Source organism: Passer montanus, unplaced genomic scaffold, assembly GCF_014805655.1.
Source record: "Passer montanus isolate IOZ18808 unplaced genomic scaffold, ASM1480565v1 scaffold44, whole genome shotgun sequence".
Taxonomy (NCBI): Eukaryota; Metazoa; Chordata; class Aves; order Passeriformes; family Passeridae; genus Passer; species Passer montanus.
The window spans coordinates 3,607,455-3,620,807 of NW_024369262.1; the positions used below are offsets into that span (position 1 = coordinate 3,607,455).

Consider the following 13,353-nt stretch of genomic DNA (forward strand, 5'->3'; position numbering starts at 1 on the left):
TAATAAAGCAGTGTATGTGCAACCACTGGATCTGCAAAAAACCAAAATCTGCATAATTTGGAGATGTAATCAGCAAGAGAGTTTGCATGTGTAGTTGCCTGCTCACCCATATAAATACAGTGAATGTTAAAAGCCCATTAAAAGGATTAAGAGCCTGTTAAAAGATAGGTTTTTAAATATTGTAAGCACCAAAGCTTGCTAAGGTGGATCATGAGCTGTGGGAATGCTAAGTAATATCATCTATTGTAATATAGTTTACATATCTGTCAGGGCTTTAAAGCAGTGATCAGCATAATCATCACCAAAGGCTCTTAATGAGATCAGTGGATGGCTGCTCACTGGATGTGCTAAGAATTTTAATGGGGTAATGCCTATACTTAGTAACAACTACTAACTTTTAATTCCTTTATTTAGGAGCTGGTAGGGAACTGCTGTGGAGAGAGCAGACAGCCCCCCCTGCAAGAGGCACCAAGGACAAATAGAGGGGATGTCACTTGCTGGCTTTGTTCTCTGTGGAGCAGCAGCTGAGCACTTGGCATTGCCTTCACCTCCGTGCAGAAGCACTCCCTGAACAGGCTGAGGTGGCACCTGCAAGGTGCTGTCACTGTCAAACCCACCTTGGCCCCAGACAGAGCTGTGTCCTGGGAGTTCAGGGAATGCTCTCGTTTATGAATGTGAAATCAGGTACAGAGCAAATTATGGGATGTAAAATGTGACCAGAGCCCCTCCTGACTCAGCCAGGAATAAATTGCTTCAGTGTCTGTCAAAGTGTTGCTGTCCAAGCTCACTTGTCCTCTGGGCACATTGCCAGGCTCTGGGCACTCTGTGGGTGAGGGAATTGCCTAAACTTTGGAGATGAAGAAAAACAAATGGCCAATTCTTCATTAGCTGATAGTTACACATGTAAAGAAATTCAAAGAGATTTATTAGTGAATTTCCAGCATTCCATCCTGTGTCTGTGGATATTCTGGTTACCTGTTCAACAAACAAGTTACCCTCTGCCCACACAAGGCTGAGCCACAGCTACATCCTGTGTCTGTTTTGGAAAATGAGGAAAAATGTTGCTTACATGAAGTGGGGGAGGGCAGGAGATATCAGACCACCTCCCCTCCCTCACATTCCCAGCCCAGCAGGCTGGTGAGACTTGGAAAAAATATCCAAATAATTCTTTTATTCTGCTCAGGGTGTGGATTGGGCAATGGCTGGTGAAAATGTATGGGTTTAGATCTCCAGGAGTGGAGGGAGCTGTTTAACTGGCAGCTGTCAGCCTGCTGAGGGAAACAGGCTAGTTGTTCCTGCTGGCAGCTGAAATGTCTTCAGCTACGTCCACAAAAAGGAAATCACGTCTGTTTGCTGGTTCCTGGCAGGATTTCTCTCTTGCATAAGCTTTTCTCTGAGGAACAGTGGGTCTGGATCTTTGTTTGCAAGGAAGTTGATTTTTCTTTTTACTGTTTTGTGAGTATTGGTATTGTGGAACAACTTTTTATCACTTGTGGCAAGATCGAATGCTGCTCCTCTAGAAGACTCTGATAAGTTAAAGATATATTTTCCACCCATCTGAGGAAACTTGCTTCTCATGTGACTTTGTAAAAGTAAGTGTTATTTCAGTTGAAGGTGCTGGATCTAATGGTAAAATAAGTAATTTTCCTTTTATCCCAAAGTTGCTTTAAATTACTGTGGGCTTCAATGTTCTCACTCTTTCATTGTGCTTCAGTATTCACAGGTGTTCTACTGTGCCTGAGAGAGGTTTTGGGACTTAAACAGTCCCCAAAAAAGTTCATGTTCCTTCTGTGGTTGGTATGAAAAGTGGCTGTGGCCTTCTCTGAAGGTTTCTCTGGCCTCAGTGTTGTTTGTGAGAGAGAGGATCAAGTTTAGCATGGCCTTTTCAGCCCTTTAAACTTATGCCAGATATCTCTCTTGCCTTTCAGGTCACATAAAGATAAGTTATATTTTTGTATGAGTGCATAAATACATATAAACTTCTTTTTTTTTTAGAGTCTATAGACTGAATTACTTGGGAAGAAAATGAAGAGTAGTGCCAGGCCTTGGAGTGCAATAGCAAAGCAAGGGAGCCATGGGGTTGACAGAGGAAAACCTCTTTCCACCACCTCCACAGGAATGAAGACATCCAAATCCTCCACTTCCCTTGCCTTTGAATCCCGGCTCAGCAAGGTACTAATCCTTGGAGACTGTTCAAGCATTCCAGTCCTGATCCAGGTTAAAGCTCTGTTTAGTCCTCAAACTACTACACCCACTGTATTAAGTGTAGGGAGATTTATATTTTGTTGTATATTAGATTAATACACATTTCTCAAAGTATTTTGCATGTACTGAATCTGTACACTCTGTGTGTGAGGGAATTGCCTAAACTTTGAAGATGGAGGAAAACAAATGGCAAATTCTTACTTCAGCTGATAGTTACACATGTAAAGAAATTCAAAATTAATGAATTTCCAGCATTCCTAAAATCCTGTGCCTCTCCCTTCAAGGCAAAATATCTCAACAGAAGACATTGCAGTATAACAAATGCCTTTTGTGAATCCTATTTCTTTATACAGATACATTTAAAACATAACAGAAACTTCTAAAAAAAGTAATGTTTTTAAGAAAGTGGAGTAATACACCTGAAATGCTGCTGCATCTGCACCCTTGCAGCCAGCAAACAGAAATGACCTGGTCATCCAAATCCAGACCAAGGTTGTAACTTTCCAGTAATAAAGTTTAATGAACAGTACATAGCAGGGTACAGTATTTAGATCTCCTCTTGATTAAAACTTCATTAACTATCACAATTTTTCAAGGAAGGGATTCATTTATTGACCTGGCTGTGCAGACTCCTAGTTGCACTTACCAGTAAGGTATTTTAGTGCTGCAGGCAGGTTGTGCTGTGTGGTTGAAGCAGCATCTCTGAAGGAATGCTAATATTGAGGACACTAATCAGGAAATCTGATATGATTGATTTGTTAAATTTAGTGTTAATTGTGGAGAGATTTCTTCCTAATGACAGCTAATGCCTTCAAATTGTCACCCAGCTGCAAATACAAATCATCAAAGTGGCTTCCTTGAAGAAAGAGAGTAGAAAAGAGAGTAGAGTTGCTGCTGTAGGAAAGAACACATTGAAGAAATTACTTCAGAGAGTCTGCAGAACTCTGTAAAGGTCAGAAAGTCAGGTTGTTCCATTCTCCTCCTAAGAGTGAGCTGACAAAACCTCTGCCAGAAGGCAAAACGTTCGTTGTTTGGTATCCTGGAGCACCATCAACACTTCAGCTATTGAAACTTATGGGCTCACAGGGTCCAGGAAACCACAGACTCTGAGTCGGAGGAGGAGATGAAAGGGAGAAGGAATTAGAATTGAAAGATTTCATTTTGCTTAAATGTTTCACATTCGGGAACTACTAAATAGGGGCAGTGCTTGTTGTGTGCTCCCTTTTCTCTTAACCCAGCAGTGGTGTTCAGCCTGTGCTTCAGGGACCCCCTGGTGGCCCTGGACAACTTCAAAGGAAGTGGATTCTCATTTGAGAAAACACTTTAGGTGTCCACAAACTTAAAAGTATAGGAAAACTACTGCTCCAGGGAGACTCTCCAAAGCTTTGGTCTTAAAATACTTAAAGTATTTTTCCTGAAATTAATTAGAGACTGTTACTAGAGGCACACAAAAGTGAAATCAGCTGACCAAAGTTCTGAGATAAACTGTAACTTCTGCTTGCTGAAGCAAGGTAATTTCAGTGTTTCTCTTTGAATCTTACCTTGTGTTTGTGTTCCATGGGTTTCTTGGGTAGGCACTTGGAGAGTCTTGTGTCACCAGAGATTCCTTCCCAAAAAGTTGCCAGAGTGCCAGTAGACCACTCCTGTAAACTGTTTTCTCCTTGCCTTTCAATTATTTGCCTTTTTGAACAGTGTTTCCTATTTTCATTCTTCATTGTTGGAACAGTGCTTTATCCCTTAATCCACCTCACAAAACCCTAGAATGGAACACAAATACAAAAATTATGTACTGCAGTTATCAAGGCAATATTCCCATGTGGGGTTACTTTATGGAATATTAATTGTTTTCCCAAAGAATCTTGCATTTTGAACTAACTGATGGGAATATTCAGGGTCCTGACCTGTTCCTCCCTGTATGTCACAGCTGAAGAGGGCGAGCAGCGAGGACATGCTCACCAAACCTGGGCCAGCAGCAGCTTCAGGGGTCTCCAGGCTGAAGAAGACAATCACAGCAGGAGCCATTTCAGAGCTGGCTGAGAGTCGGCTGAAGCCCAGCACAGGTAGGCACAAAGATGCTGGGAGTGTCACTCGCTTTGCCAAGGTCCCAGCAGAGTGTCCCCTGTCCCCCTTGCAGCACAGCCGTGTGGCAGTCACAGGACACTGCACCTTGCATCCCACACCCCACGAGCCAGGACACGAGGTGGAAAGGGATGCGCTGGATGGTTTTAGGAGCCGGGGCAGCCCCGGGCTAGCTCAGGAGCAGCCCCAGCAGCCAGGCGGTGGCGCCGGTGGCCCGCGGCTCCGGGGACCCAGCCCCGGTCTCCAGAGCAGGACAGCAGCAGAGAGCTCGCTGTCCGAAGTTTTCCCCATTTATCAATAGCAATCTCTCTTCTCTCTCTACTGAGTGAGCAGAGCTGTTTCCCCGCTGCTCCTGGGACACGGCAGAGGCGGGAGAACAAAGAGGCAGCCCTGGGCATCCTCATGGGCAGCCTGTGCTGCTCCTGAGCTAGCCCGGGGCACGCTCTCCGCAGCAGCCTCAGCCCCAGCAGTTGTTCCCATCGGTTTCGAACCTCAGCCTGTTTCCAAAGGCAGAGACGCCATCTGCATACCAAGGGCTTCGGTGCAAACGCTCTGCTTTCCCCCAGGAGCTCAGCAAATGCTTGCTTTTGTCTGCTCCCTGGTGGCATTTCCAAGGGAATGTGAGCTCTTATTAAATTTGACCATGACCTCCCTATTTGTCACAGCCTCTGCAGGTTTTGATTGTGTGACAGAACAATGTTACTAACCAGAGCGAAATTTCTGCTTTTAAAAGATGAAATATAAAAACCTTTATATACCCCTGGAAGAAAATTATGTGCCTTGTAACAGCACAAATGTTTCATTGTAACCCAAAGACAGATCCAATTCTGCTGTTAATCAGTGTGTAAATCCTCAAATTTAATAGTGACTAGCTGTATCCAGAGGAATTTGGGATTCACAAGCCAGTAAAGAGGCATGATGCTTGGGAGGAGCCAAGCAGGGAGAAGAAAACCTGTACAGATGATGCAGCACAGGATCCTGGGAATGCAGCCAGGGAAACAGCACTGCAGGGAGTCCAGAATGGAATGTGTCTGTCAGATACCAAAACACAAGCGTGGAATAGAGAGCCCTCTTCTGCATGCAGCTATAATAACTGGGATTGGAGGAGGGAGATTGTGATGATGACTGCTTTAAATACAAAGGCTGAAATGGTTTATGGGGGTCAAGTTACATCTGGTATTGCTTTGCCACTTTAAATCACAGCATTGGATATAACCTCATATATTTTGTAGAGGCATGAATGGGAATATTAATGCCAAATGAAAAGAGAAGAAGTGTATAGATAAACACTAAGAGTGTATGTGCTACCCCTCTAAAATGGTTTTTAACCTAGAGAGAACTGTCCCAGCTCTTACAGGGACTATTTTAAGTGTGTATACAGTGTCTTGCACGTCTGTTTTTACAGTGGTTCCATAACACAAAAGGGTGTTTGGAAAGGCAGCTGTATTCTGAGAAGGTGTCATTGTCAGGGCCACTGGAAGGTGCTTGATCTTACTGAGCAAGGTTACAGCTTTGTCACACTGAAAAAAACCATACCAATAGCCCCACTAAAATGGTGTATTGTTACTAAGAGAACTATCAGTGAGCATGACAGAGGGCACAGCATGTTCTAGGGAACATAAGTGGGAAAGGAGAGAACGTTTTCAGCTGCTGTATTTTATTGCAATGGCATCCAAACAGTCTGATCATGATCAAGATGCAAAGCTGACTGTGGAGCTAATCCAAGTGAGAATGTTCCAGTAGCTGGAAATGCAGATGTTTGTGTACATAGCCAAATGTATAAATCTAGAACTTTTTTCTGAAATCACTTTCTTTTGTTTCTTTGATGGCCTTCATCTGTTCTGTGTTTTCCTTTCATGTCTTGACTGCAGGCATTATCTCTCCCCCTTGTTTGGGCTTTTTTTGTCTTACTCAAGTGAGTGGTTTGAGTATTTTACTGAAATGATATTCCATAAGCTCCCGCCACGCTCTGGTGGTACTCAGCTGGTATAATAGTCCTGTGTGAGAGAATTTAAAGAGAAAAAGGTATGGAAACACAAAACATTGTGTTTCTTTCCTCTTTGGGTGTGACTGTCCACCATTTATGTGTTGACCTTGAGCAGTAAGACATGTTCCAAATGCTGCAGATAATAAATAATTGACCTCAAAATTGGTGGTTTAAATAGGGTTGTTTCTATGGTGCCCTTGGTGGAGTTTCAGTTATTTATTCCAGCCTTTTAATGATGGAACTACTCCTGCCTGCCCTGTTGGGAGCGGACACAGTAAATCATAAACAGCTTAAAGGGGGATGAGGCCAAGCCCATGTATCCATCCTTGGCAAGTGGAGTTGAGCAAATGGAGCTGGAGACTGATGCTGGCTGGAAGTTCTGAGCTGTGCTGTTTGGTTTTGTAACTCCTTGGCAGTTTTGAAATCCCAGGCAGTGGGAAATGACGCACAGGGAGAAATAAATGTCTTGTATTCAGCTTCCTTATCCACAGTGTGATGTCTTCCCATGCGCTGTCCTGAAGTGGCTGTTTGGGTTTGTTAAAACCAAGCCTACAGAACTCTGGCATTGTTTTTAATGTCTCAGTAGATGAAAAAGAGCTGGAAAATTTTAAAACATGAGGAAGCGTTCACTAATCTTGGAAAACATTGATTTTATTGTGTCTACTTATAAAGCCATCCAGTCTATGAAGCCATATAGCAAAGAAATTATTGTAAAATGTATAAATAGAGAAGTTTGTGTATTAATGAGAAACTAGGACTCTCTTCCCCTAAGGTTCAGGATTGTAGGAAATCAATGACTTCAGATTCTGCTCCTTTGAGGTCTGCAAGCCAAATAACCTTAAAAAAATGCAATTTCACAGAGAATTTCAAAGCTTCTTATGTGATCATATACCTCTGAGGAAGAGCATTGCATGGCAGGACTGGTATGCAAATGGAAAATTTGAGGTTCAGGCAGATGAAATTACTTTCTCAATGGAGCCTGGAAGTCATTCCAAATCCTTCCTCTGAGTTCTGTCATTCAGTCCATACAAACTCCCAGTTCAAGCACTTTCTGAGAACTTCCCTGGAGGCTGTCTGGTTTAATCATGCTCCTGTGCTGCTTTGATGTGATTTCAGTGGCAGCTGCTATTATCTGTCAGGTTGGACAGGAACCAAAAAGAGTCTGGACATCAGAAAGGAGAGAGAACCAGGATGTGGGATGGCACAGTCCAGTCACACATCATCCAAAGGCATTGAGACTATTTCAGCCATTCCCATTTCTCACAAATATATTGATTTTTATATCAAGTGCTGCCAGCTCCAGTATGAGGTATCAGTTATCCCTGAAATGTAATTAAGAGATAGCTGTACTTTTTCTCAGGCTGCTTCATCAGCTTGTTTTTTATAGCTAAATAAAGGCTAAATCTCTCTAGACACGATTTGCCTCAGAAACAATAGGAAACTGTCAATAACAATGCCATTATCACCTACCTGAGCATTTATAGAAATTCTGGTTGTTTTACTGACAAGCTCAAGTTCTCTCTAAAGGCCAAAGCAGGAGACAGGTGCTACATCTTTGGAGGCTGGGAGAAGCCAAGATGCCAGCAGGACTGTGACGGGTGGCCTGCTGAGCCACCCCCTGCTCCATCAGAAATTACCATTTATTATTGTGCATAAAATGGGAAAGTCAATACTTGGCCTGAATTTTCAGCCAAAGTAACAAAAACCTGTTGCTTTCTGTGTGTTCCTGCTGAGTTGATCCACATCCAAGGCTGGAGATGGTGCCAATCCAGGAGCACAGAGGAGGCAAGCTCAAGGATATTAAGAGTTTCAATTATCTCCTCAGCATCTCATGTCGAGGCTCTGAACTCTGCAGGTTACCTGGACAAAAGCTGCTAATCCCAGAATGGAACATTGCCAGCATTGGAAATGAAGCTGCTCTGCAACACAGGCTGTTGCAATAAACCCAGAAAATTAAATAGGGAAACAAAAATACCAAGAGATTTGGCATAATCAGGGAAAACTATAGAAGGGCCTGAGGCTTATATTCTGTTGTGGCACAGTTTGGGTTGAACAGTCTTCAGCTCCAGTAAGGAGGGGCTCTGTTTTGATGAGTTTTTCTGTGATTTGTCATTCACATTCCTGCCCAATAATCAGAGTTAATGTCCCAGTGACTAAATATGATACCTGTGTATCTTCAATTCCTTCCTAGTGCTGCTAGAGCACATACCATTACTCCATTTGTCCATCATTGTTTTTTCATGTAGTTTTATGTGAAAAGTCTTGATTTCACTCTGAAACAGCTGCTTGCAGCTTTTCTGTGTTGATAGTGCTGATATTCAGAAAAGAAAGGCTTTAACTAAATGAGGCCAACTGGTCCCTGCCAGCTCTGGTTTAGTGCTGGGAAAGCTTGCATATCACTGGTGAGACTTGTTCACCTGTGGCTGATTCCAGAGGGGAGACTGGGTGGTTTTATTGCACATAACACTCATTAGATATGCTTCTTTCCCAGCAAAATTGAAAATGTGCCATGCTACAGATTTCAGAGCTTCCTGCATGTTCATAGAATTGTCATTTTCAGATTGCTATTTGGTAATTATATATGGACTCTTTCAAATTTGCTGTCTTCTCTCAGCTGACTGCTCTGCTTGCTGTTTGCTACTTTCTGATGTGGGGTAAAAATTTAGGTTAATGTGTAGCTAATCCAGACCAGAAGCTGTTCCTCCATGGTTAGAAAATTCAAGGAAGTATCTTTCAAATAACAGCTTTCTTTAAAAAAAGAAAAATCCTTGGGAAAAAAAAAATCTAACTGACAACTTAGCAGTTCATAAGATGCTAATGCACCCCAATTAGGACAGGAAAAAGGAAAGTGATTTCTGTTGAAGGACAGCTCTCTGACCTTGGGGCCCTTTTACTCTGCCATACATCAGCTTCTGACAGCGCCTGCTTTTTGTGATCTGTCACATCAAAGCACTGCTATAGGTTTGGGAGAGGTTGCTGCACTTTGCATTCAGGCTCGTTACTGTCTCATTTTTCTTGTGAACGATAGTGCCAAGCGTGAGGGACACTAATGAGATCGGTATGTTCTGTTCCACCAGGCTCCACTGCAACCAAATGGCTGAGCTCATCTGGGCTTTCCCAGCAGCTCTAAATGAGCTTCAAAACCTGAAAGCCACTTGCATTTTGCCCCCCCTTCCAGGTACAAGACACAGCTCTTGCATAATTATTCTTTCCTACAAAGAGATTCTAGCCCTAAAAGTGGTATAAAAGGAAAGGAAGACTCAAGGCATTGCTTTGTCAGGCTGTCATTCAAATTGGCAAGAAGTGCTGCAGGAATTTATCATGCAAAGCAGTGGAAATGTGTCTGCATTTACATGCAGAGCTCTACATGCAGCTGGATATGCATATTGACATCTACACACATCTATAAATATCTGCAAGGATGTTTAACATATTGCTACAAATCTGAACCTCCCTGGCATTCCTTAGCAAAATGTTTCCTCTGAGTGTGATTTCCCCAGGTGTCAAGTAGTCAGGCTGAGTTTCAGCACCAGTTTAGAAGATTTCACCCACTGTCCTCTGAAGGGAAAGCTCAAGATTTGAGGTAGATCAAATTTGGCATTCCAGATTTAGGTTATGGCTGCTACTTGTCAAGTTTCTCTTACTGCTTCTTACAAGGATTTTTTTTTCTTGGCACAGCCTGCAAATACAGTTGTTGATTGATGGCTTTGCTGAAAATATTCTTGTATTATATTTATTGCTGTGTTGTTTTACATGCTCTTTGAAGCTTTGCTCTTTCCCTCTGTAAGCCATGGACAGTTGTGCAGCCTGGAATGGCTGGGAATGGGGGCTGTTTCACATGACTGTTCTCCAGGCATCATTTTCCTCTGTGATAACTGGCAGTGTAGTGAGACCAATGCATTTAGAGGCTGTCTGGTAGGATTTCTGATACCTGATCCTGTTATGGATAACAGGCTTTTTGAGAGGCATTCACAGGCTGGCTGCAGTCATCTTGCATTATTAAACAAGTAGGAATTAACTTCTGCTGACAACGCTGTCTGCAGAATGTACCTTTTTCAAGCTTTCTTGCTGTCTTAATCTACTGCAGAATTTACATTTCCTGTGCTGAATCTCTGTTAACACATTCTGAGATTCTGCATTCAGAATTCTTGTTAAAACCACCTGTGAAAGAGACCCTTTTCTCTGGGTGTTCCCCTGAGAATGACTTTGTTGGCACACATGAGCCCCTCTGGGAGCTGAGCCAGCTCAGAGGATTCAGTGTGTGGTAGGGATACTGAAATGCTGAGTCTTGAAGGCTGCACTGACTTAACTCATTAAATTGTTGACAGTTAATTGGCTCAAGGTATCATGTATAGGAAGGATTCATTACAGCTGTAAGGGAACTGTGGTGATCCCAAAAGCCTTCCTAGGGACACCTAAACAGAGAGGGGAGCATGCCTGGGTGCTCCAGGAATAGCACAAATCTGGGATCTCCCAGCTTGCTTTCATTTCTTTCCAGGCTTCTTCCCTGAAGTTGTTCAGCAAAGTCAACACAACCCTGCTCTGTCTACCTGCCCTGGGTTAATTATCAGCTTTCCTTCAGCTGGTCTGAGGAGAAATGATCCTTAACACAAATTCTCTGGGCCTAAATCTATTGCAGCCAGAATGCCTTGGCAGAGGGCCATTGTGTTTGCACTTAAAGAATGGGAGGGAGAAGAAAGGAACGCAAAGCTGGCCTGGTCCGACAAGTATGCAGATCAGGGGAGGACCTGGCATTCCTTGTAGTATTTTTTTTCCACTGTTTTTTTTTCAGCAGCTTTTGGCTTACATTAGATTTTAATACTGTAGAGCAAGATGGGAGGGATTGACAGCTCCATCTCAGATGGGTTCATGGAAGGCTGTGGTTCTGTGCCATGAGCTGTGACCTTACCAAGTGTCTTAACTACAAAAAACTTGTTTCTAGCGTGGATAAAAAAAGCTTTTGTTCATCTGGGGTTCAGCTCTAGATGTTATATTCCTAATCCTTTGAGGTCCATTACTGGGAATGATACACAGGTTCTGAAGATTTATTTTCCCTGCTACTTATGTACTTGGTGCTCATAAAATCTTCAGCATTAATGGAAGAGGAGAGTGTGACAGTGTGAACTCTGGTGTTCATGATGTCCACACTTAGGGCCCATTCAGTTCAGTCCAGCATCAGTATCTGTAACTTCTTTAGACCTCAGCCTTCTGGAGAGACTGTCAGCTGCCTGGCCACTGCAAATCTGAGATTTGGTGGCATCTTCACACTCGTTCTCATGAGTATGGATTACAATTTGAACACAAATTACACTCGTTCATTTGCTGTGTTGTGAGTAGGATGCAAAGAAAGTTATGCCTGGCAAGCAAGTCCTGTCATTTGACTAGGGAGTTGAAAGAATTATGTACATCACACCTTCACTAATTAATTCCCATTCTCACTATATAGGAAAGGAGTGTCTGTGAAGTTTTATTGGCAGTTCAACAAAGAGCAAGGGGATGAGTCAAGCTTCATGCTTAGGAAGAGACCAGCTAATCTGCTTTGGAGAACTGAAATCCATTAATTTATTTTTATACCTTTATTACTGAAGAGGAAGGGAAAGGAATGTAAAATGTTCAGATAACAAATAGTTGCCTAAAGATTTAGCCATGCATCCGTTGTGATTTGTTACCTGATCCCCATGTCATGCTGCTGTTACTCCTTTTTCCTCAGCTTGAGCTGCAAGCTCCATAAGCAGTAATCTCTTATCTATACCTTCTGCTCAGGCTGTAGCTGTATTTAAAAATTTGTGCTTTACCTTTCATTGTGGACCTGGGCTTAGAAGTCTTTGGCCTGACATCATTCTCCTTATCATGGTGTTAGTGTTCTGACTTATGTTTCGTGCCACTGTCAAAAATAACAGATTGGTTCTTCCAGTCCTGACTCTTCTACAGTGCTCAGATTTCAGGTGTTTGCTCTGAGTCAGTGATTACATTTTATAATTGCTCCAGGCTTGCACCAGTGCTGCACTGGGACCTTGTTACACTATTCCCTTTTGTGATTACAGAAATAGAAAGCGGGTGATGAAGTAATAAATGCTCAGCTTCAGGATTTATCAGCCCAACAGACTCTCACAGCTAATGCAGCCCCTCCGGTGAGTCCTGCTGAAGGAAAGCAGAAGTCACTCTTTAGTCTGTAATGGAAGAAAATCTCTGTGGGAGATACATTCCAACAGCAGCTGGAGGATGTTGCATCTGTACCTTGGAAAGGGCAGGCTGAGTACCCACCATAGTAAGATACAAGAGATCATAAGATGACTTTTAGAGAAAGAATGCACCGTCACTGATTCCTTTTTGTGGAACTTTGATGGCTTATTCATTAAACAAAGCGTTTTGTCTGACATGTCAAGAGACAGAAGTAGACAGGAGTTGTTTAATGTCATCCTGATATTATAGACAGCTGTATGAAAACTTTTCACTTCATCTATAAAGTGTCAGAGGAGGAACAATGGAGAGCTGAATACTGACAATGAACTCATCCTATTGTACTGAAATATTAGCAAAATTCTGCTTCTATCATATTGAATGGTCTCCAGATACTTTAGCTGAAGCAGTGGATTGACAACTAGATAGATTAATTCTTCACGTTTTATTTTTAAGCTGTTTTGAGCCTAGGAGACACACTGGTTTGTTATTTCTGAATTTGTTTTTAACCCTCTTGTTGAAACCAAGATTCAAGAGGACTCTGTTAATTATCCACATAACAGAAACTGATCACTGGAGTCATTCAGTATCTTTGTTTCCCATGTACGTCAGGGCTCCAATGAGTGTGGAGCATCTTGATTTTTTTGGGAAGATGTGCTGTTGGCAAGGCTCTGGGTGGGCCTGGCCTATGCAGCTGCTCTTGCAGTGCCAGTCACAGGCAGAAATATTGATTATAGAGATATAGTGTGAAATCTGCTCCAGTTTGTGGCTGTGGGTCTAGATGTGCTAGTGGCTGTCAGGTTTGATTTTTGTTCTATTAGCATAAGGGGAGATTTGGAAACCACTGTAATAGACATTTAGGAATAAAACGCCATATCCTTACCTCAATAAAGAGAAATAGA

At 42.6% G+C, this 13,353-nt stretch overlaps 1 protein-coding gene across 8 annotated transcripts in view; it reads left to right on the forward strand.

Moving 5' to 3' along the window:
• SPECC1 (sperm antigen with calponin homology and coiled-coil domains 1) overlaps nucleotides 1–13,353 on the forward strand; it is an 87,252-nt gene that overhangs the window by 18,866 nt on the left and 55,033 nt on the right. For 6 of the 8 annotated variants that reach the window (XR_005628840.1, XM_039720807.1, XM_039720810.1 and 3 more), the window contains 2 exons: nucleotides 1,996–2,172; nucleotides 4,130–4,265. Coding sequence is in view for 7 of the 8 variants with exons in the window: in XM_039720807.1 (XP_039576741.1) it covers nucleotides 2,026–2,172; nucleotides 4,130–4,265 (283 nt within the window). In the remaining variant the exon portion in view is untranslated. Of the gene's footprint in view, nucleotides 1–448; nucleotides 685–1,429; nucleotides 1,593–1,995; nucleotides 2,173–4,129; nucleotides 4,266–13,353 lie in introns of those variants that run through there. The other 2 variants (XM_039720808.1, XM_039720811.1) reach the window with 2 other exon arrangements.